General features: G+C 38.0%; 3 protein-coding genes across 7 annotated transcripts; 1 reads left to right on the top strand and 2 right to left on the bottom strand.

Annotated features, from left to right (window-relative positions):
- Positions 1 to 456: 456 nt before the first annotated feature.
- Positions 457 to 2,806, bottom strand: LOC141905826 (transmembrane 6 superfamily member 1-like). Its single transcript, XM_074794877.1, has 7 exons — positions 2,522 to 2,806; positions 2,225 to 2,426; positions 2,003 to 2,085; positions 1,695 to 1,921; positions 1,104 to 1,184; positions 904 to 1,023; positions 457 to 757 (listed from the first exon to the last, which is right to left on the bottom strand). Exons 1-7 carry the CDS (start codon positions 2,775 to 2,777, stop codon positions 554 to 556), a joined length of 1,173 nt encoding a protein of 390 aa, XP_074650978.1. The 5' UTR covers positions 2,778 to 2,806; the 3' UTR covers positions 457 to 553.
- A 4,058-nt stretch (positions 2,807 to 6,864) lies between these two features.
- LOC141905974 (uncharacterized) lies at positions 6,865 to 23,101 on the top strand. 3 transcript variants are annotated; one of them, XM_074795104.1, is made up of 14 exons: positions 6,865 to 6,899; positions 7,002 to 7,038; positions 7,651 to 7,739; positions 8,191 to 8,323; positions 9,122 to 9,232; positions 10,124 to 10,189; positions 10,619 to 10,858; positions 11,316 to 11,615; positions 20,098 to 20,208; positions 20,600 to 20,701; positions 21,103 to 21,265; positions 21,739 to 21,918; positions 22,472 to 22,596; positions 22,888 to 23,101. In XM_074795104.1, exons 1-14 carry the CDS (start codon positions 6,865 to 6,867, stop codon positions 22,960 to 22,962), a joined length of 1,767 nt encoding a protein of 588 aa, XP_074651205.1. In that variant the 3' UTR covers positions 22,963 to 23,101. The 3 variants fall into 3 exon arrangements, with proteins under 3 accessions (XP_074651205.1, XP_074651206.1, XP_074651207.1); XM_074795105.1 differs by lacking the exon at positions 10,124 to 10,189; XM_074795106.1 differs by lacking the exons at positions 9,122 to 9,232; positions 10,124 to 10,189.
- On the bottom strand, positions 14,575 to 19,643 carry LOC141906113 (uncharacterized). Of its 3 annotated transcripts, none has more exons than XM_074795323.1 (2): positions 19,550 to 19,643; positions 14,575 to 17,788 (listed from the first exon to the last, which is right to left on the bottom strand). In XM_074795323.1, the coding sequence occupies exon 2, from the start codon at positions 17,720 to 17,722 to the stop codon at positions 14,915 to 14,917; it is 2,808 nt and encodes a 935-aa protein (XP_074651424.1). In that variant the 5' UTR covers positions 17,723 to 17,788; positions 19,550 to 19,643; the 3' UTR covers positions 14,575 to 14,914. The 3 variants fall into 3 exon arrangements, with proteins under 3 accessions (XP_074651424.1, XP_074651423.1, XP_074651425.1); XM_074795322.1 differs by lacking the exon at positions 19,550 to 19,643 and adding an exon at positions 18,668 to 18,758; XM_074795324.1 differs by lacking the exon at positions 19,550 to 19,643 and adding an exon at positions 18,231 to 18,397.
- Positions 23,102 to 23,974: the final 873 nt, after the last annotated feature.

Here is a 23,974-nt window from a genome sequence, read left to right as displayed (position 1 = left end):
AGGGGCCATATTCTCGGACGTAAGACTAGATGACGTAAGACTCAGTGGATAGCCAGGGATGGAGTTGGCCAAAATAAGATAACAAACCTAACCCTAACTCTTCATCACATTCCAGTCACTGAGGTTTCTTTTCATCACTTGATATATCAAAATCCCAGAACTAGTCCATATCCCGGGTCCTAGTCTAGTACCTAGCCGTCGTTCTACAAACAGGGTTGTAGGGAACCGGCAACAACGACTGGTATTCAGACTACCCAAGTCCATATGTGTTGAATAAATGTCGGGGATGCTGGTTTTGATTGGATTACTTCAACGCCTACTTCAGAACTCAATTCAGGAAAGCAATAAAGCTCTTATCCAGAGGACATAATGAATATGAATATGTAGTCAATTTATTCTATACAACTATAAATCTAATAAAAACGTAAATTTTGTAAAAATAAATCATGAATTTCATACACTGTACATTCTAAGTTTATATAAGTTAATTCAGTCATGGAATGATTTTTATACATCAAAATGCGATGATCAGCCACAGTTCACAGGAGATCCACTAATACGCTTTATTCTTCATACTGATCTTATCCTGATTGAACAATGATGATCGTTTCATAAATTTGTACGCGATAAACTGTGGAATGATCAGTAAACTTAAATTGATAACCCAAAATACGCATTGAGCTTGATATGTTTGGGGTAGTCTGTATTCAATAGGGGTCGAATGATGAATTGATGACCCAATAAATGCTACTTGTGCCTGCAAAATAGAATACAAATATTTCCTCCATCATTTTATGATAAGACTATTTATTTTATCATATTCAGATTGGGATTGTCCACTGAATATTTCATGTTTTGTATGATTAGACTCTTGTGTTATGCAATGATAGTTAGATATATTACCTGTGCAGCAGCTCCAGCATGAATTATACTCCAATCATTCATCCAACAACATCCCTGTCTAATCACACCATATATGCTCATAATGTAGTATGGAATGAAATAAAACAGATAAACAAACATCTGAAAAAATCGGAAATATAAATTATCGAAGTGATGCACCAGTGATTTGTTATAGATATTACTGGTATGAAATTCATCACCTGTAATTTAGGATATAAGACAGGATCGTTTAGATAAGGCTCATAATCTTCGACATACCATTTACAGCATCCTAAAGCAACCTAAAGATTTGCGAAAATACAATCAAACTGAACTCATTCTTTATGACGACGTTATAAATGAATAAACTAATCATTTCTCATCAATGTTCATCTGACAGTTTCAATACGTGTATATAAATCGCATTTTCAGAGGAACAGGAATGATCACTGTTTCTATATGACGATTAATAAACTTTGTACTATCATCATTGTGGGATTATTCATTCTTTAGGAACTATTATACAGTGGAACCTCGTTACAGCGAACTTCACGGGACCAGTATCATATGTTCGTAATAACCGATAGTTTGTTGTATCCAGTATGAAATTAGTGAAATTGTTTTACTTGCGACGAAATTCTATATTTGTTATATCCGATGAATCGTTGTATCAGAGTTCGTTATAATGAGGTTCCACTGTATTCATGTAAGAAAGAACCATACCGGAATCAATGAAAGCCTGCCTAAACCCTGCACCCACCATGCTTTCAATTTTTGATCAGATCAATTGGAATTAGGAGTTCAAAACTTACAAATCCTCGAAAGAATGACACAACTGTTGCCGCAATGAAGTAAAAGCATATCAGGATATCCAGAGGTCTTGTCCAGATTGACTGGTAAGTTTCCATCCTAACCTCAGCACGTTTTGCTGATATATTTTTTGCCGTCGGTCTCTCCTGTAGAAATCGCACAGCCGACCAGATTGGAACAACGACAAATGGAACATTCAGCAGAAATGAAGCTTTCACAGGATATGGACCTAGAAAAATGTGATAATTTCTATAGAATTTCTTTCAGCATTACTGTATGTGTTAATTTCAATGGACGGAATTTTACTCACCAGCCACATTTCCTGGCAGAAATACTACCAAACTATGTACTATTGATCCTACCCAATATAAACCACAATTTCTTATACTCTTTCTGCAGTTATAAAGAGATACAGATATTCCCTGATTTTCAAGAAAAGTCACAATTCTCTGATAGAAAAACAAATCCAAAATTCTGTGAGAAGTCCGTTTGTTCTAAAAAGGTGTTCATTGAAATCAGGTCTTGAACTCACCCACTAAACAGTGAATAAAGCATGTAAATGTACATGATATAGTGTCCAGTGCCATCCCAGTAACAAATGCATGTACCATGCGCAGTTCGTAAATACGGTTCCCCATCATTCAAATAAAAAGCCACAAATCCTGATATTACGCCATCATTTTCCAGACCAATCAACAGATCAACAACTGATGAAAAACAACATATACTGAACACTGAAATAAAAGAATTTGGGGGTCATTATTTAAGAGAGGAGGGGATAAGACTTATTCGACAGCGCAACAACGTAATTAAAGTTTTATCATCTTACCGAAAAATAAAGGATCTATTATTTGAGAAGACGGTCGTTTATCTCTAATTTTCGTTAATTTGAAACCGAGATAGGTGAGAAGAACCATTAGACCCAACGAAAGAAATCCTAACATCATCACAGTGTTATCGCCATCGGTGAAATTAGTGAACATGTCATGTGTGTTCGGCTTCATCTTCAAGGTGTTTAGAATGTAAGCAATGGGAATTCCGAGTAAAGAGGCTCCCAGTACGATCGTTGGGGGAGAGGATAACATTTTGAACCGGGGAAAATATTTTTTGACAATGCCACAGTCTACGACCTTGTGATTTCGCGATAAGCGCAGCAATGTCATGTATAAAGGGGCAGCACCTGACGGTTGTTATCAGACAATTTTCGATTTCTAGCAGAACATTTTTTTCAGTAAAATTTCACGCATCATTCAACAACATTTGGTTTTAAGCGCATGATTTTACTAGCACTCTAATTTCATATCAGGAAATCACCTGAGAATAGATTTTTTTTTAGCTAAAAGCTACATCAAATTAGTAGCACTACATGCATTAGCGAATGAATTAAGTATCGGCAAAGCGGTAGCGTATTGATAACTCACATGCCAAAGGAAGAATTGTTTACTGGTTATCTCGGGCAGTGCGGGGCAAAGTGACGGTTGATTCCAGTTCGTTGATTCGGGTCGACTATTCGCTGAAAGTGTTCAAAACCAAAAGCGATTCCAATATTATCTCAAAACTTTCGTTGCAATTTAATTTTAATTGCAATGGAATTCATAAATGATTCACTGTACTAACGCTTGGCCACACAGCCATAACACAGACCGGAACACCGCGGGCGGTCAGCTGCCACCCTGGACTGGTCTCATTTTGGGAATTGGACTTTCAATTACGATATTACAATATTTCATGATCTCCGATGCTGGATTCGTCATGCCCTTCGCGACTTTTTAGAATGATTAGCTCAGATTTCGGCCGAAATAACGCCTTTTGCGAGAACTTTACACTCCAATTCAAGTTTAGTCTTAAATCCCATAAGCTCGCATTACAATTCTGGCAAATAACCCCAGTAGAAATGGTCGAAATCATCCTCCATGACCGCGAATTTCGAACGGATACTTCGGTTCTTATGCCGATTGGCCACGCGGCAATGACGTCACACATCTAACTACGTTACTAGGTAATATTCTAATGTTTATGTCCGCCGTGTCTCTGGTTCAGCTTTTTTGACGCTCTTCCTTTGGGCAAAGAAATTGTGAAACATGGCTAATCCATCGACAACTAACGATGTTATTTTGAACGAATCTGAGATTGAAGGTATATTTCTCAATCATATATTGCCAATTGGTTAATCAATTATGAAAACAAAACCAGAGCAAATTGCAACATTGAAATGGGCATCATTGAAGCCATCAGGCACATCAGGCACGGCAATGGCCGGTCTTTACTTAGCAACGAAGTTGCATAATGGCTTTTGGAGATTTCGATACCGCGTTAAACGTCCACAAAAGCTTCAATCAGTGTCAGTTTTAAGTGTGATAAATTGAATATTTGTTCTCCGAATCTGAAAATAAATTATTTCAGATTCTGAAGCACAGACTTTCTGCCTCGATGGCAAGATTTATGACGAAGAAAATGTACGCTCAATACCTGGTAAGACGTCCATAGTTTTATTCTTTTTTTAGAATTGTAGCATTAACTTTCAGGTCTTTTGTTGTTGCAATGTCTCATATTATTTATTTCACACAGGCATCCCTATGAAAATATGGGGCGAAAGACTACGTAAAACAATCATCCTTACACATTACGAGACTCTATCGCCGGGAGAGTTCGTGCAAATTCGAGCACAAAACATGGGCTGGGCAGTAGGACAGAAGATGTCCAAAATACCAGGCACAAACTTCTGGAAGATGTATGTCGAAGACAGATATCTCCCTACGGAATTCAAGCTATCCGTGCACATTCCAGGGGGCCACGTTATATGGGAACCGAGGCCCAATAGACGAATCGCTTGCCAGCCTGGTGTTCATATCCTTCAATGGGGCCATAAAGGAATAAAATTTGATGCACCTCAAAATTACATGGAAGGTGACTGAATCTATTTATCAATATAAGATTATTTCAAAAAATCACATCTATATCAAAAGTAAGGCCTGGTTAATTCTAGCGGTTTTTTATAGTAAAGTAATGTTTTGAATTTGTATCCGGTGAATAGAAATTGATTTGGTAATTCAAACACTGACACCTAAAGGTGAATCAGCTGCACCTGTACCAAACCCCAATGAATCAGAGATGATCACCACATCCTCCGAAAGCCTTTCCGAGGAAAATACCGACAATTCATCCGGTATTAAGGGTAAGGAAACACTCAAATGGGTTTTCAAAAGTGGTGTAAGGTGAAATGTTGCACTGTAATAGATTATTGCAAAATTATTCATATGTATAAATAAATGAAAATCATCTTTGAATTTTCAAAATTATCTCTTACAAGGCCTAATTGATTTTACTGTTGTACATGTACCATTGTATATTTCATATGCTAACCTCTGTGTGAATTTGTACATGTATGTGTGTGAAAAGACAGCGAAGTTGACAATGAAATTGTCGAAAATCAGTGCAATGAGTTGGACGAAAAACGAGAAATAGTGAACGATGAGCAACAAGATGCGCAGGAGCAGGAAATAAAACCTAAACGTGTTACTGGATTAAAGGGTAGGCTAATTTATTCAAACGCGATTTAAAGTCGATGTTAAACTGAGAATTAAAAAGAAGACTCGTCAAAACTGCCTCGTATTTATCTTTTTATAATAGGACGACTTATTCGAATAAAGAAGGCGCTTCGTCGGACGATTCGAAGAGTACTTGTTCGCGGCATCGGCCGCTGTTAGACGACCCGTTGTTATCGAATCATTAATCGGGAGGTGATTCGGTTGTTGAAGATGAAGTTCGGTTACACGTTGAAGGGATTGATAGAACTCGGGAATGACTCGCATCAGGAAGCGCAGCATCGTAAGCCAACCATTTCAAACATATTTGTTAAACGGGGACGTCCAGGTTTGGAGGGTTAATGGAAGAATTTCGATAATCGTTATCTTTAGCAAGTGGAATTTTTACTGAAAGCGAGGGACCTTGTCTGTGAATTTCTAGACTGAAATTTGCATCTGGAGTCAAAATTAGTTCTTTTTTAATTTTGATTCCAGATCCAAATATCGGAAAAACGGATCACCCTGATCCGTCAATTTTTCGAAAAGATTTTCGTATTATTCGGGTGACGTGGTAATAGGCCTCTTGCTTTGCCTGTTTAACAATTTTTTGTTTTATCAGGGAGGTTTTACCGAAGGCGGTTTTCCGCTGTAAGTGGTAACCGGGTTCTATCAGTTCAATCAACCTCTATAACCTGCTTCTGACGTAACAACCAATCATCTCCTGATAAATTCAATTTTGTTGTGTTTTACTTTTTAAAATCATAAACCAATCGTTTCTATGAAAAATGTTCAAATAACAAAATCCAAAAATATTTTACAGTTCATTAGTTCACCAATTTCGAAATCAAAAACTGATAATTGCTTTACAAAAATATATGACTTGTTGATCAGATTCTATTTTTAACCTCATTCTATGCCATTTTTCCAATCACTTTTCAAATAAAAATTTTCCTGAAAATAACAGAAACGAATCATTCAACCTTTTTGAAATTTTTGTCCTTTTTATAGTCTGTGGATTTTATAATTAAAAAACCATATATTTTCAAGCTTTCAGCTTCTTGAGATCGGATGACTTAGTGATTTCGGTCGCAATTTGCCAGAATTGTACAATTGCTCAATTCTAAATAAACATTTTGATGGAAATAGGAATACGAATGTTTCAGCTTTTTGATTGTCATCATTTTTTTGTGATTTAAGAAAAAGATAACAAAACCATATAAACTCAAGCTTTTAGTTTCTTGTGATTGACTTCGTGGCTTCGGTCTCAACTTATTGCTATTTTCGAGTTGTACAATTGTTCACTCTGACATAAACTTTTTGATGAACATATCAAATAATGTTTTAGCTTTTTAAAATGTTCTATTTTGACTAGTCCGCGATAACAAAGCATCCGTTGTTCGACGTGGCTTCTCCTTCGGAACTTCTGTCGAGTTTTTGCTACTCTCAAACAAGTTCTCTGTTTAACGATGTTTTCACGACTTTTAAAGTTTAATCAAGAATTTTGAAAACACAGTCTCCGTAACACGGGCGGCCGTAGGGCAGCGATCGGTTTTCGCTGAGCAATAAAACTATTTAATTCGTTGTTGAATTTGAGCGGTACTTCGCCATGTTCATCTAGTAACGACCTATTTCAAAGCATAAAAGCATCATGGCGGCGAAATTCAGCGTCGGTGATTTAGTCTGGTAAGAAATGCTCTATTTACACTTCTGCTGGTTTATTTGTTCGATCATTAACCATTTAAATGTTAAGATCCGATTGCTAACGAATTGTAATTTGATTTTCAGGGCTAAAATGAAGGGATTTCCTGCTTGGCCGGGCAAGGTAAGCGTTTTTTACATCCCAAATTATCACTGGCCTAGCTTTTGTTTGTGCAAGATGTAGTAAATTCAATTCCAATACAGTTTATTGTTCGAAAAAATACAAGCAATTTAACCTCAGGGCCCAGTTGCACAGTTTATGTTAACTCAGGGACTGGTCAGAAATCACAAGACTGGTCTTAAGTCGGTAGATTGCTACAGGAAGAACCAACAATGGCTAGAACGACCAGCTAAAAAAAGAAAAAGACTCAAGACAACTCTAAGTCTAACCAAAGCCTTTTCCTTGATTGACTATCTGACTGCAACTCAGTGTGCCCTGCCCTGTGTCCTTTTTCTCTCAAAGGACTTCAATTCTGAACTGATTGAAAAGGGAAAAGTAATAATTTAGATAGGCCTATCCTAAAGGCCAAATTGTGGTTGCAATGACTTTCAGTTAAAAGTCTGAAACACCGCTTTTATGTAAAACCTATTGACTGTAGATGCAGTTTTCACTAACCATTAAGTGCTATAATGAACAATTTTTGATGAAGCAGGTGCTTTACAAATTTACAGATTTTTATTTTAATAAGTTGCAGTTTGGTTGTTTTTAGGTCTAATTATTTATTGCTATTTCTAGGTGATTGAGCCAAAGCTCGAAATCAAAAAACCTTCGATGTCAACGAAAAAGATTCAGCAATTCGTGTTCTTTTTCGGCTCTGAAAATTAGTAAGTGATTCTTATTGATTTTTACAACAAGTACAATAAATCTAAATGAGACATTGAATGGAATACGTTTGACAAACAAATGTATTTTCTGGCTTCCTCTTATTTCTCTGATCCTAAGCTCGGACGTCACTAAACTCTACCAGTGATTTTCTGGTCTCATGTTTATAGGTTTACACCCAAAATAAGATATCGGTTTGTGATAACCCTGTTGTGCTGGACCCTGTTCCATAGTTATGAGTAAGAGTTAACTCTGAGTCAAAAAGTTAGTTCATTTTCAATAAGTTTACTCAGAGTCAAATCTTAACTCAGAACTGTGGAACTGGACCCTGGAGATAATTTGAAAATCTGAAAAAAAATTCCACTCAAGTGTGTTGAATAATGTGCATACTGCCGCGGTGTATCGTTAGTTAGTATTGCTTCACTATGTCACTTTCCTCCGTCAATTTTTCAGCGCTTACATTTCTGAAGATAATTTGTGGCCGTACGCGGAAAATAAGAGTCGATTCGTGATGTCATCTCGGATTCCGCGTGGTTTCAAAGAAGCGGTCGAAGCAATCGATGATTTTATGAAAAACCAGCCCTCCGTAAGTATAAAGCCTTCGAAATCAAATGTTTCCTTCTTCAATTTACACACTTTGTGGTGAATGGGGTTTTTTCGCTGTAATCTTTTCTCAAGCTGTTCGTGTAGTTTTGTTTATGAAATTATTGAAAGTTTTCAGGCGCAGATGATTTTTGAATTTTTCATATTTTTGAAAATCTCTCTTTATGATATCTAGTCTTTTGGTGAATCTTTTGCATAATTTAGTTGATTAAAACAGGTTAGGTCCTTTTAGGTAAAGACGAAGAAATCTGAAGTATTTAATGTGTGTGTATGATATGGGTGGCATTGTAAGGATGGAATTTTTGTTCAATTCCATTGTTGTAGCCGACCTTATTCAAAGATTTTCTGTTAGTTTTTGGTTTGAATTTGAGTTTTTTCAATCGAACTTAAATTGGAAATTTGTAAAATCTCGATATTTTAGATATAAACAACAATTTTACAGATTATGATCCGCACAATATTTTGTTTCGATGTATACAGCACTGAAACGTAACTTTGAAGAAGAAATATCACATTAAACCACTATTTGCTTGTTGTTTCGTTTTAATTATCAATTCTGTCTAATTCTTCATTAATGAATAATGATACAGTAAAACCCACTTAATCCTGATCATTTGGCGCTGTTGAAACATATCTGGATAAAAAATCACATTCTTATTTGTAAATTGACTATTTAGATGTAGCCTATGGATAAAAAATTTAGATTACCCCAGTTATCTGACTAATCCAGATTAATCGGGTTTTATTGTATTGTGATTATTTCTTCTTCGATTTTTAAAAGCCTCCCCCAAAAACGGCTGACCTGCCTTCAATCGATCAGGAGTTGTCGATTATGTTCCCCGAACGTCCGCCCCACAAAGATTACACAAGAGAACCGCTTAGCGGCAAAAAGGTAAGTTCTATTCGTTCGTGGCTAGCTTTCACCGCCGACAAGCAACATTTTAAACTTTTCAATAGCCGGAGCTTCACAACCTCAAACGAAAACATGCTTGTTCCCGATGCATTTCTAAACCTCAGCCATTTAAAATGGCAACATGGCTTCCTAACACTTCACCCAAGTAATCACTTTATTATGTACTCTAGTCCCATCAATCTAGGCTTCATTGATTTAAATCTTACATGGTGGTTTAGTTTCTTAGTTCTGGTATTGTCGAGCTCGCTCAAGTCGTCGTCGTAGCTGGGACGAATCATTACATCATGACAATTTATCCAAAAAATGACTTATCAAATTAGGTTGGAAATATATACAAATTGTGACTCAAAAACAGCAACAAATGATGCGATGACTCGGACGACGACTCCCAGGTGATGATTTAACGAAGTTTAACTGTGTATGGTGTCATTTCATTTGGCAAAGAACCCCAACTGAACCTGCTTGTGTGTCGCAAAACTCGCGATGTTTCAAGTAGCACTTAGCCGGGTTAAAGGAAGTCAAGGCAATATATTCTTAACATGGCTATGGTATATAGTAGCCGTCTTTAAATTAGAGATAAAACTACTTTTTTATACGCTTTATATGGACAATACTTGCTGGAATAAAATTATATGTATCTCAGTTTTCTTCACTGGTGGTTTGATCTATCAAAACCTTCTAAATCCCCGCTGAATTCAGCTTAAATTGAAGCTTTATGTGTTTGAATGCGGATTATCATTTGTTTGCACTGTTGAGTAATGGAAAAAATGCAAAACGTGTCTCTGTAAAGAAAGTTTTAATCTAATTAACTCTTTCAAGTAAATCGACTTTCTGATTTCAAAATAGACGATTTCCATTGTGTGATTTTAGAAATTCCTCGGCAGTGCAGACAAGAAAGACAAAGATACTAAACCTAAAGAACGCGAGAAGAGAAAGGTAAGTGCACTTTAGAGGTGGAGGTTTTAATATCTTTGTAGAGTTCTATAGTTTTAGCACGAGTTCACCGATAACTTGCTGAGCCTAGTTCCACAGTCATCGGTAAAGTTTGACTATAGAAATGGATTAGTTCATTTACCGCAATCACATTTCAACCCAGAGGACTGTGGAACTGAATGCTGATGATTTTGTCATTTTTTATGCTAGAAATAATAGATTTGACCTTTCATTGATCAGATCAGATACAATCAGATAAATGTGTTTTGCTATGCATGTTTATTTATTATGTTATATATGAATGGCCTGAATTAGTAAAAATTCCAAGTTGGCCATGTCCGAGTCAGTTAGGTTGACTGGCGATTTATTGGAAAGTAAGTTATGTATTCAGTAATTGAGATGTGAATCTGTTATTGAATTGTTGTTTTCCAGTCGAGCGTCGAAGAAAAGAAATCGACAACGAAGCGTTCGGCGTCGCCCAATCAGCAGCCGGCGAAGAAATTAGCGACGTCGGGAGCGGCGTCGAAACTGTACGTACGGATCCGACCGGACGCGAATAAGTCATCGACGGCGTCGGGAGCGAATATCATCAAAATCACGAAACCTCTCGCGCTGCAAGGAGGACGTACAATTACACCGGGTTCTATAGTCGTATCACCTGTTTCTAATACGGTAAGTTCAATATCATGCCTTGCTATCCACGGTGCTCCTTTAATACGAGCAAAATCCCTGAATCTCCTTTTAAACTCCTTCAATTTTAAGTCTAGGCAATTAGAATTTTTTGTATAGTTTGTAATTGTGCTGTAGGCAACGCCTATTTCAGTACAGGTTCGGACCTGGATATTTTTTCTTCCTAATTAGGCGGTTACCCATTTAGATACTGAGTTTAACACGTTCATAGCTGATTCATCCTATTTACAGTACAAGATATTCACACTTTGGAAAATAAATGACACGGTTCCTGATTGGCTGGCAATGTGTACAAACTCAGCTTTATTCTCAATTCTCTGGTCAATTTCGAGCTAAAGCTTACTGTGTAATAGCTCCAGCCCCATCCTACATAGGAATATATTTGTAGTGAAAATCGGTTGTGTAAACACTTTTTGAGTTGTACTTATTGTTTTTTCAGACAAGTTCAGACGATAAAGATGAAAGTAAATTGAACACGTCTGATAACTCTGATCTAACCGGTGATCAGTTAACGAAGATAGTCGATAGGAAACCGATGGTCGCGCAGTACATCAACTCCATTCCGGTCAGCGGCGATACATCCAATAACACGTCACAAACTACACCCCCGAAAGCTCCAATCATCGCGACGCCGAGTAAAATCGGATTCCTCGGTCTGGGTACGATCGGTCAGGGTATCGTAATGAATCTACTGAAATCGGGTCATGAGGTTACCGTATGGAACAGGACAGCGGCCAAGGTGAGTGAGCTGAGCTATTTATTAACCGTTTTTCAATTCAGTTTTTCAGCTTTTAACCCTTTCAGTGCGTCTACACCGCAGTGCGGTGTATAAATCAGTGATGGATTTTGCTAGTACACCGCACTGCGGTGTATTGATGTAATTAGTAATTTGTAATTATCTCTATTGAAAAATGGCAGCAAGTGTCAAACATAGTGAAATACTAGTAACTAACGATACACCGCACTGCGGTGTAGACGCACTATAGTGGTATTCCCATTGTTCAACACACTAGGGTGGAATTTTTTAGAATTTTCAAATTTTCTCCAGCACTATAGGGTATTAATTAGTCAGCACTGAAAGGGTTAAGAGATTATTATTGTTTTAGAGATAGATCAATGCGAATCATTGAAATCATCATAGATCCTGCCCAATAAGCAAAATGCGTTTTTTTTTGCCGAAAATTAAGGTGATGAAACTTAGTTTCAAAATAGTTTATAATGACCTCAAATTAATTTGGAGCAATATTTGTTATTCCATCGATAACAAATATCGACGGAATAAGAAATTAATGCACTGCCCAAAAAGCTGTTCAGTGGATTTAAATCCGAGGCTATAAAATCAGCTTATTAGCTGGAATCTACGGTAACTTTGAGCTAGCATAGAACATTTGCCTATTTAAGTTTAACTCTCAAGATTTAAAGTTTGGGGGGGGGGGTGTATTCAGAAAAATCTGCAGAAAAAAAGTTAAGCCGCCTAACTCGGCATTGCATCATTCTGTCACCAGATGTCACTGTCTGATGCATTGTGTAACACGTGTCACTAGTAATGTTCGTAGATATAGATATGAAAATTTAGTTCAGTAGAATCGATATTGATGACAGTGTAGATAGAATGTCAGCTGGTTGAAATAAAGAATAATATAACAATTCATAATACTGGTAACAATAAAAACATCAATCAGTCAGTCGTGTTTCATTGAATTTTGTATTCGCGAAAAAAATCAATCACTGTTAAAGCTGATTATTATTTGCATGACTCAAACTCTTGCCGGAATTTGATCTCATAAATCTAGTGGTTAATGCGGGAAATTATTGAGGAACTTAATACGTAGAGAACTTCATACCGAGATGGTATTCACTATATAGCATAGCAGTATATATCAGATAGAAATAATCAAAACGAATTAGACTACAGAATTTATCTAAAATATGATAAGAGGCTATGGGGGTTTAGTGCGGAACAGAACTTCAGTGGAAAGTACAGAGAATCAAACTATAATTGATGGTGGTGAGGAGGAAATGTTTCAGTGATTTCTACCCATGCTGCGGCCTTGTACTTGCTTGTAATTGTTATAGCTGATTGTTTACAGCTTGAAATCTCATTTAATTCTAAGGTCTAATTGAGTTCACTTTAAGAATATTCATTATAAAACTAGGTTTCGACTCAATTGCGTTAATCGATTGACTGCGATGATGAATAACAGTTTTGTCGTATGTGAGGATTATGATATTTATATCAGTATTGTGTGTTTGTGATTTAGTATTCCCGTCTGTCGTTGTTTTGATGTCGCGAGATTCTCGAATATTCCGGATACCTGGCGGGGTTTCCATGGCGATGTCATCTAATCAGCGTTATATCGTCGGATGACGAGACACTGTCGGGGGGGACGTCAATAATAAACCCGAATATCGATTGATTCACCGGTGACATTTGAAAGTTTTTCGCAAAACGTTGTTACGAAGCCGAACTAATAATTCATTAATACGATGACAGAAATAGCGTAGATTTGTAGCTATATATAGTATCTAATACGGCTTAATTAAACCATTCATAACCGGCGTGAATGATGTTCAGTTGTTGCTAGATTACTTATATTACATACATGAAAGACTGTGTGGATATAGACTGAAGGGGCTTCCATCCATACTGTCAGAAAACTATCATGAATCGATATCTGATATCCCTTATAGCACTGCGCCATCCATATATACCACAAGCATTCACTCATTGCGTACAAACATCGTATTCTATGTAGGAATTGTTTTGAATAATTCCTCGGCTTATGATGGAATCGACATATTTATGACGTAGCCTAGCGTCTCATTTTTAGTTGTTTTGAGATTTTGTGCATAGGACCTCATCAACACCAGTAAATAGAACTAAAACATAATTGAATAACTCGTGATTTGAACTCAATAATGGCAGAAAAAATTGTATATTATTATTATTATTTTGACTGATAACAACACGAGTGTTCTGTGTACATAAATTGTCCTATTTAACAACATCAGCAGAGATGCTATTTGTGAAACATCGTCTGCAATTATACCGGGGTATACACGTAGTATGTGGCACTTTCCTTCTACAATCAGAGGAAATCTTATCAACTTTGTTTAGACTCGATGAATTTCAATTCTGAATTGTTGACTGGGCCCTGTAGACTCGGTTGTCCATTTTAACCAGATTTTCCTAAACATCTTTACGGCTAATCCTGTAGTGAGTAATAACGAGGCAGTCTACTGCATTACATTTAATCGAGTTCATTCAAGTCTGTATTACATGATATGCATCTTATCCCGATGAAAATTTCAAATGAAAAAACTTCTTGACCCCGGCCGATATTAAGTACATTACCGGTATTTCTAATGAAAAGAACAATGCAAATATGGTTAACTTTGTATATCATATGATTGATACAGGGTTATCTTATCATGTACATAGTTCATGGGGAAAATATGAGGAATAACATTCTCAATCACAATAAACAAGTCTCGGATAAAAATGTACAATAATATTGTTAGTATTTGGTCTCATTTCACTTATGCTTATGTTAATGCGGAGATAAATCTGTCGCGCGACCCTGAGTGAAAATCCATTTCTTACATGACTTGAGCTCTAAGAATCGATCCCAGTTTATAATGAGTAATATATATATATATCTATGTATATATATATATATATAGAGATAACATGAAGAGAAGAAAAGTAATGATGATTTTATAATAAAATTAAAATCCAATAAAGATTTTGAAAAGAAGTTCATTTATCAAAAATTCAAAAAGAAGACGTTTCAAACTCTCTCTCTCTCTTGGCACCTAGATCCAGTTCCATAGTCGTGAGTTTGCATTTTCAATCAACGGTATACAAGAACTGGGTGTGCTGATGGTGGTCTCTATAGAGAGACTGAAACATGTCTTTTGATTTTTAGTTTTTGGTGAATAAATTTCCCTATGAGTCTTTGAATTGAGTTAACTGGGTTTTAATTTCATCGTTCACGTGCGTACGAGATAATGTTGATAATAATATAGTGGAGATGTTTAAACAATGTCGAATTCATCGATTGATTCGCGTTCGTCGTCGGCCGATGGTGAATTGATATTTTTAGGTACGATGTGTATTTGCGGACTCGTTACGGATAAAGTCGGAGTCGAGTCGCTATCCTCCGACGAGTCATTGTTGCATCTTCGCGTCGTCTCATCCTCCGATTCGCTGCCGCTCACGTCGATATTAAACTCGTCGACCGGGCGGACGTCTGTCGCCGAGTCGATCGGGTCGTCGTCGTCGTGAGATTCGACGTTCGTCCGCTCCAGTTCCGGGTCACGTTCCGTTTCGAGGTCGTGCATAGAAATTGTCTCCGGCGGGAATTCCGGTTCGACGGTGAGTAAATCGAGCGAGATTCCGTCGGAATCGCTACAAGCCGTTACGAATTCCGAATCGCTGATGGAATCGCGCGATAAACGCTTGGCAGACGCGTCGAGAATCGATGAGAAGTTGGCATCTATGAACAGCTGCTCGTTCGGTAGACATTCGGTTTCCATGACACCGCGACAGTTATCCATGTTCATCGTCTCGAGTATTTTGATGAGATGTTGATGTTGTAGTTTGTACGTTTCGCGTAGTTTCTCCAACTGATTCGCGCCGTAGTCGCGTATTTTAATCATCTGATTGTTGTAATTCTCGCGGATCTTGTCGATCTGGTGACTGCTGTAGTCTTTAATGCGACTCATCTGATTGTTGTAATTCTCGCGTAGTTTATCCATCTGCGACGCGCAGTTGTCGCGTATTTTCGCGATCTGCGTACAGTAATTCTCGCGCATGCGGTCCATCTGCACGATGCAGTTCTCTTTGATTTTCGACACCTGCGTGCCGTAGTTATCGCGCATTTTATCGAGTTTATCGAACTGTAACGATTTGTACTGGTCGAGCGTGTCGAGGATGTTTCTCATGCTCTTGCGTCGGCGTTCGTTCTCCGAACACTTGCGACGCACGAATCGTACGATTCCGATCAGGATTCCGAGGCCGAAGAATACGCCGGCGCTGCTGAATCCGACGATTAAACTCGCGATCGTGATGTCTTTGATGACGAGGTAGTTGAGTTTGACGTCGATCGCGACCGTCGCGTTACCGCCCGGGTTCTTCGCCGTGCACGTGTACTGTCCGGCGTCCGAGCGTAGCACGTAATCGATAAACAGATTCCCGTTTGAGAGAATCTTCACGCGGTCGTTGGTCGTGTTACGCGAGTAGAACTCCGACTCGTGCCAGTAATGATCCTCGTGATACTCGTGCGATTGAATATCGAAGTGCGAGACGCGGCTGTTCTCGGCGTTCGTCAGGTAGTCGTCGTGCCGGAATATCTGACCACGCGGTGTACGCCACTCGATCAGCGGCCGCGGTCGCCCGGTTACCGAACATTTCAACACGGCTGATTTACCGATTTTGAAAAACGTGTCCGGCGTATGCGAAGTTACGTTCGCGGCGACGCACGTTAGATTCTCCGGCGGGATATCGGCGACGCGGCGGTTCCTTAACGACTCGGGCGACTGGCAGCGGATTTGGTCGACTAGAGGGAGGGTAAATGCGGTGGAGGTGTTGGTCGCGCGATCGCGGATCCAGCGTACGGCGCAGTTACACCGCAGCGGGTTGTCGTGAATCGACAGACGAACCGATCTCGCGAGGATCGGTTGGAATGATTCGTAGTAAAGCGACGAGTGGTTGTTGAATTCAAGGCTCAGCGATTCGATCGACGTCAACGCCTGGAATAGATCCTCGTGCAACAGGCGTAGTTTACGGTTACGACTCAAATTCAAGGCGCGTAATTTTCCGAGACCCTCGAACGAATTACCCTGAATCCGTGTTAGATTCGGTAAATTTGACAACACGAGAATCTGTAGATGCGAATTCTTCTGAAATACGGCCGGTGGGATTTCGCGAAAACGATTATAACTCAACCTAAGCTCCTCTAACCCGCTGAGATTTTCGAATACTCTCGGATTCAAACATTCGAGTTTGTTTCTATCTAGATTCAACTCTTTTAAAGCGTTCAGGTTTGAGAACGCGGTGTACGGTAATTCGGATAGTTCGTTTTCGGAAAGATTCAGTTTCTCGATGCGGTTGCGATTGTCGAAGAAGTGAGCCGGTAATGCTTTGAGGCGGTTCGCGCTTAGATCGACCTCGATCAACGATGACGACGTGAATGTGCGATTGTGAATAGTCGCGATTACGTTCGCGCTGAGATCAATATATTCGACGTGGCGTAAACCATTTAGAAACGACGATTCGATCGTTTCGAGTTTATTACCTCGTAATTTCAAACGGCGGATCTGATTTCCGACCGGCCAGCCAGTCGACGACGATCCTATCTCGATGCGGTTTATCTCGTTGAAACTTAGGTCAAGGTCGCGTAAATTCGGTAATCCGCTCAATACCGATGTATCGAACATCTGCAGTTGGTTTTGTTTTAAATTCACCGATTCGAGATGAATATTGTTTTGGAACGAACGCTCCGATAAAGCGCGTATGTCATTAGCGATCAGCGTCAGTTCGGTGATGTGTTTATAGACGTCGATGCCGTCGATCGTCGTCAGTCGACTGCGCGTTATACGCAGAGTTTTGAGATCGGCGGGAAGGTCGTTAGGTACGCTCGTAAATGCCGCGTTATCGCAGGTAACCACGCGACCTTCACATCGACACGGTCCGTCGCAGCTGCTCGTAGCTGCGGCAGTCGCTGGATTCATCATTGTACAAATATAGAACATTGCAACAAGGGTCGGTACAAATACGGAGATGAAGTTTTTGATCGGCATCGCGATAGGCACTATTCGGTAGCTAAGCAGCGCTGTAGGCATTGTTTGAATAGTTGACAGACTCCTCCCTCTTCAATAATTTACATTCTAGGTTTTGTCCATGATAATCTAAAATGAACCCAAAAATATACATGTTAAATAGTTTATTCAATGTGGAAATCTGAGAAAAGTCGGGGAAATGTATTGAGAATGCTTGGATTGTATATAATCAAAGAGTTTCTGTCCATGCCTTACGTACTTGACTGTATTTATTGATTGGATTATTAGCAGATCGATTCAGGGAAAACAACGTGCATGTCAGGGAATAGTCAGGGTAAAAGCATGTCATTCTTTCAAGTGGCCACTCTTTAGTATTACTGAAGATGACTATAAGGATAATGTCGAAACCATGATATCAACACATTCCTTACTCATTATTTCATTCTTAGTTTCGGGGTTCATTTCATTTTAAAGTTAATCGATATTTTCATTTTATCGCGACAAGTTAAAGCTCATTATTACACTGTTTGTGATATCGTTGTTGGGCGCGGTTGTTTTAAGATGTATTTACCCGGTATAGATCGATTTTAAAACAGTTCTTCGCTAAACGTTGCCAATTTTGATGCAGAATAAACTTGTTTACGTATATCCAGGGTCGTGAATTATCGACAACCGACGATGACGAAAAAAAAACATTTTTGACAAAACGAATCTTCGAATATCCGATACTTCATTGTATGTAGCTATGGTAACGACTGAATGTGGAATATTTTGACACAGATTCTGCGTGAACGCTGATAACACGTAAATGTGTCATTTTATTCGTAATTTGGTGTCAGTCCATTTATTAGTTCGTACTGATCGACTTCTAATGTAAGCATCCACATACACGGCCTTATTATCAATATTACATTCTATTGATAATCACGAATTCTTTACTACACCGACATAATAAGAGCCCCTTCGAAATAAATCGATCCTGGTATAATCATGAATTCTTGTACTTACATGGTAAAAGTCTCTGAATCGGAATAGTGGCTCGGGGAATGATTTCGTTAATGGTTAGAGATCTTGCACCTCCAATCCCTGTGGTTTAAAGTGTATGTGTGTATATGTTCAGTTCGGCGCTCGTACTTTGTACCATGTGTCACATGCTTCTAATATGAGCCGAATGGCAATCATCATCGCCTGGGTTAAACCATTATTCTCGGATGAAAGGGGAAACAGGACACCCGTTTGGTGTGCGAGTTTAGGAACCTTTCGCGACATCAATAGAACCATTGTTATCTGTTCTAGTGTATTGAAGTGATGATGATGATGACCCATCAACTTCAGAACCCGCAATATTGAAGTATTAACCACAAAAATCTGTTAACCTAACCCTACTAAACCTACTAAACCTGATATTCCGGGTAATAAATTCACTTTTTTTTCAAATATATAAATATTTGAGGAATATCAGATGATTGGTTGTTAAATCTTCACTACTGCAGGTCTTTTTAAACATAATTTCAAACTATCAATTTGCCTACCCCAGTTTATTGACAATTCTACAACCCTTGCAACACCTGCTTTCATGCTGCGCTTTTTGACATATACCATGATTGATTGGTAGTAATTTTTTTCCAGTCTCCCAGAATCGTGCTAATACGCCGGCTTATTTTATCATTATCATATATCCCACGTGAGCGGTATATATTTATTATTGGCATCAATCCAGGTAAACAGCTGGGTCTCAGCGAGATCTCGGTAGATGCTGATATATATTTACCCGTTTCTGTAATATATTCGATGTGAAGATATTTGTGCTATATTTCTGCTGAATAATGAATCGACAATACTACCTATTTCAATTTGTTACCACATGTAACAGTTAGTATTGAGTCTTACCTGTTTAATGGAGGTCTATTCCATCCACGCAGTGTGTTGTAGGAATGGTTTGAAGGTTCTATTCTACTCTCAGTGTTGTGAATTTATCCTCTCAAAGCGCTATTCGTTGATGTTCTAGCCTGGCTGGTATTATTGGATTTTCTGATGCAGTTACAGGGATAACAGCTTGCAGTATTCGGTTGAGTTCATTCTCCGCCGCGGGGAGGGTAGGCCGTCTAATCAATGATAAACTCTCACAAGCGTGGATATTTCATAGAAAATCATCTCCATACATTTAGTAACAAATAGACGAGGAGATATTGTAATTTCAGTGAAAAGTGAACAAATTTTCAAAAAACATGTGAAAACTTTCACAAAATACTACAATGTACCGTATTTGCAAAAAAATTTGATGATGTATTTAACTGCAGTGTCTTTTTTACAGTGAAACATAGTAAAAAACGATGTGAAGAAATATGAAGATTCCACTATACATGAAACTCGCAACTGTAGTTAAAATGGATTCTAATGATTCAATATTATATCAGCGTTGTTTCTATTATTTTCAGTGTCGAGATTTCGTGAAAGTCGGAGCGTTGAAAGGTTTGAACGCAGCTGAAGTCGTGCAATCATGTGACATAACGTTCTCTTGCGTTTCCGACCCGGTCGCTGTGAAAGATGTACGTACAGGTTTCGATTGATCACTAGGGCCAGTTTTCCTTGTAGTTTGATCCGATAGAGTTGAAATTAGTTCATTTGAAATGTTTAAACTTATGAGTCAAATTTTAAACTGTAACAGTGTAACTGGATCTAGGGGCCTAATTTGGTTAAAGTAAACTACCAAATACATGTATATACCATAGCAAAATGCTGTTTTAGTTATTACTCTGTCACTATCCATTGGTAAACCGTAATGCCCCAGTTTGTAAGCAAACTGTTTAAGAAATAATGTTGAAAATGATATCAATAATTTAAAATCAGTTATTGATAAACTATAACTGTGAGATATAATTTACAGCCATCAGACATTCATTTATTGTGTCTGTAACTTTCTATAATTTATTCATTCAGATGGTGTTTGGCAATAATGGTATTTTAAACAATATACGACCAGGTAAATCATACGTCGATATGTCGACTGTTGATGTAGAAACTGTTACAGATATTTATCAGGTAAGTCAACTAGAATTTTGAGGATATAGATTTGATATAGTGATGCTCTAGCCCTCATATGCCGCGATCGCAGGGAGATGATTTGGCCCTGGTCAAATTGGCCCACACCGGACCCGAGTCAGATTTGGCCCGTGCTTAATTGCAGAGTGCGTTCAAAAGTAGATCTCTCACTCGTTACTAAAATGCAGATACTATCAAAACGATACTGCAGCATGTGAGGTGATTCAATTCCAGAATCAGATAGCATTTACGCAGAATGATTTTACTTATTTGATGCATCCAGTAGGCATCAGCGTGAACAGTTTGTCCAGGTCACTGCTCAATAACTCTTGAGTGATCACGTCTATGATTGTGATTGTTAGTACTCTATTATACCTGGTGTTGTATGACTTGTTTTTAAGGCAATAACTGCGCGCGGAGGACGGTTCCTCGAAGCTCCGGTTTGTGGTAGCAGACAGCCAGCTCTCGACGGTGAACTGATCATTTTAGCAGCCGGTGATAAATCTTTATACGACGACTGCTACTCATGCTTCGAATCAATGTCGAAAAAATCACTATATCTCGGTGAGTACATCATCCATTGAATCGTCAATATTCATTTCTGTGCATAAAGTAATGCTGAAAATATTTCGTTTGATTGATTACGAGTTGGATAGCTGCAGAAAGAAATTTAATAGCGATTTGAAACTATCTGGGCTTAATAGCGATTTGAAACTATCTGGGCTTAATAGCGATTTGAAACTATCTGGGCTTAATAGCGATTTGAAACTATCTGGGCTTAATAGCGATTTGAAACTATCTGGGCTTGTTATAACGAAATTTCACTGTAGTTATTGATTATAGCAGCAAAAATTTTCAGAGCACTGCTTCAAACCCATCGAACCTATTGATTAGATTTTGTTTAGTTTTAGCCTAACGTCGGGAATTTGGGCCCATGTGCCCAGTCGAGACTTAGAAGTCAAGAGAAACGCTTACTTAAGACCGATTCACTGCGAATTGAGTTGAAATGATTGCTGATATAATGATATTTCTTTTAGGTGATGTTGGAAATGGAGCTCGTATGAGATTATGTGTATCGTCTATAGCCGGTGTAATGACCAGTGGTTTAGCCGAGGGTATGGCATTAGCGGACCGTATCGGTATTAAACAGGAAGATCTACTTGAAGTGTTAGCGTTGTCATCACTATCCAGTCCGTTAACCCGAACTAAAGGACAAGGTATATACTAGAAAACTAACTTGAAGGTTTATTGACGCCTTGAAAAAAAACGTATGAATGTTGGTTAATATTGTCGACAATGAATAATATGAATCATATAGTATTACGGATCAATGAAGTGATTTTGGATTTCAATATTGATAATTGAATTGAACCTAACCCTGACTGCCAACCAAACTAGATTTGATATATTGATGATGTAGTGCACATCCTCTCCAAAAAGAAAAATTAAGATTTATCAAATATACGATAAGACAAATGAAATACTGGTGAATATTGAACTACAAAATAAACGCCAAATTCCACAATTGTTTTGAAATGCCAATATTGATGACATAATGTACATCAACTCACACAGAACCCCTAAAATAACGTGTACTAGGTATCCATAGATATTATTATACACTTACAAAAAAATACACAACTAAACAAAAAACTGGGTTCCGTTGGTAGTTATAGATTCGATTTGACATAGTTTCACTGATTAAGAACTACCAATATCCAAATAGGTCGTTGAATGTTTTTAATTATAACTCGCTTATTTTTTTTGCAGCGATGATGATCGAAGATTTCGACCCAAATTTGGCGTTACAACATCAACAAAAAGATCTCCGCTTGGCCTTACACATGAGTGACACAGTCGAACAACCATTAGTAGTTTGTGCAGCAGCAAATGAGGTCAGTAATAGATGATTACTGCATTTCGATAATACCGTATAAAGAAATCCCACGCTCAGAATGAAAAATAAAGTCTGAAAATATTTCTGTGAGCTAGTAGTTTACTCAACGTTATGATTATATCCTAATTGTTAGTAGTAAGTAGTCATCTTCAGGAATTTTCTTTTTCATTCTTAGTTTGGGAATTTAAGCACATACTGTTCATTCAATACCATGTCTCTGCACTCTCTAATTTTACCAATTTTTGAAGGAATTTTTTAAGTGTTCTTTATGAAATTGTTTTAATTGCAGTTGTTCAAGAAAGCAAAAGCTATGGGGTATGGTGAAAACGACACCAGCGCAGTTTACAAGGCAGCCATGTTCTAAATGAAATATTGAAGTGCTAACTGGGCGACTAGCGAACGAACACTAGCGGAGTTATTATTCATCATTGTAAATTCATTCATTCGCCGAAACTAACAATACTGAGAAGAGTTTCTTAAAGAGAGAGAGAGAGAGAGAGAGAGAGAGAGAGAGAACGAGTGAGAATGTAGTGGAATAGTTTACTGCTAGTGGCGTGCGTGATGTATTATTACATGGCAGCAAGTGTGACGTAGTTCATCCATGGTGCAATTGGTGGCACCACTAGACAGACTGATCAGTCTGCCACATCTACACAAACGAGGGCAGCAAAAATCAGTAGAAAAGGAAAGGGATTGAACGTCACGAGATACTCGAGGTCACGTATTCCATGCTGATGCCTGTCGTGTAGATGTGACTAACGAAATCAAGCAGATATTGACCAGTAACACGAACGTTTACGAAAAATGGTCAAATCATTTCCCGATGTAAACTTTTTCATTAGTTTCTCATAGAATTATGTTTAATAACCGCGACGCAAATGAATCAAAACCAGGTTGTATTTCTCTCCTAGTCGCGCTATTGGAGATATCTACATTCGCGTTTGAGTCGAACATTTTTAAAGAGAAATTGAGTTTTTATTTTTTTTTTGACACTTAATTCCGCTGTATTGTTTGGATATAACCCGAGAGGTGTCATTATCATGTGTAAAAAAAAAAAAGATAAATGCATTTTAGGCATCTTTTAATTCGATGTTCTTCTGTTTTCTATGTAAATAGTTATATATTATATATAGCCGACTATCCATGTGACTGACTGTTGTCGAAATGTTATTTTATATACTGTATATGGAACTATGTTTATATATACAACTACCCATATTTTATTTCTATTTGGTGCATTACTATAAAGATGGTTTGATACTGAAGTTTTCTAATGAAATTTTGCCTTTGACACGAAAATACTGTACTAAGAATATGGCTTAGACAGCTTTCAATTGGCCTCAGCGCATTCATTTTGACCAGAATATGCTCTACCT

Source organism: Tubulanus polymorphus, chromosome 5 (assembly GCF_964204645.1).
Source record: "Tubulanus polymorphus chromosome 5, tnTubPoly1.2, whole genome shotgun sequence".
Lineage (NCBI taxonomy): Eukaryota > Metazoa > Nemertea > Palaeonemertea > Tubulaniformes > Tubulanidae > Tubulanus > Tubulanus polymorphus.
The sequence above is the reverse complement of the archived record's forward strand: the minus strand, read 5'-3'. Positions and strand labels throughout refer to the sequence as shown.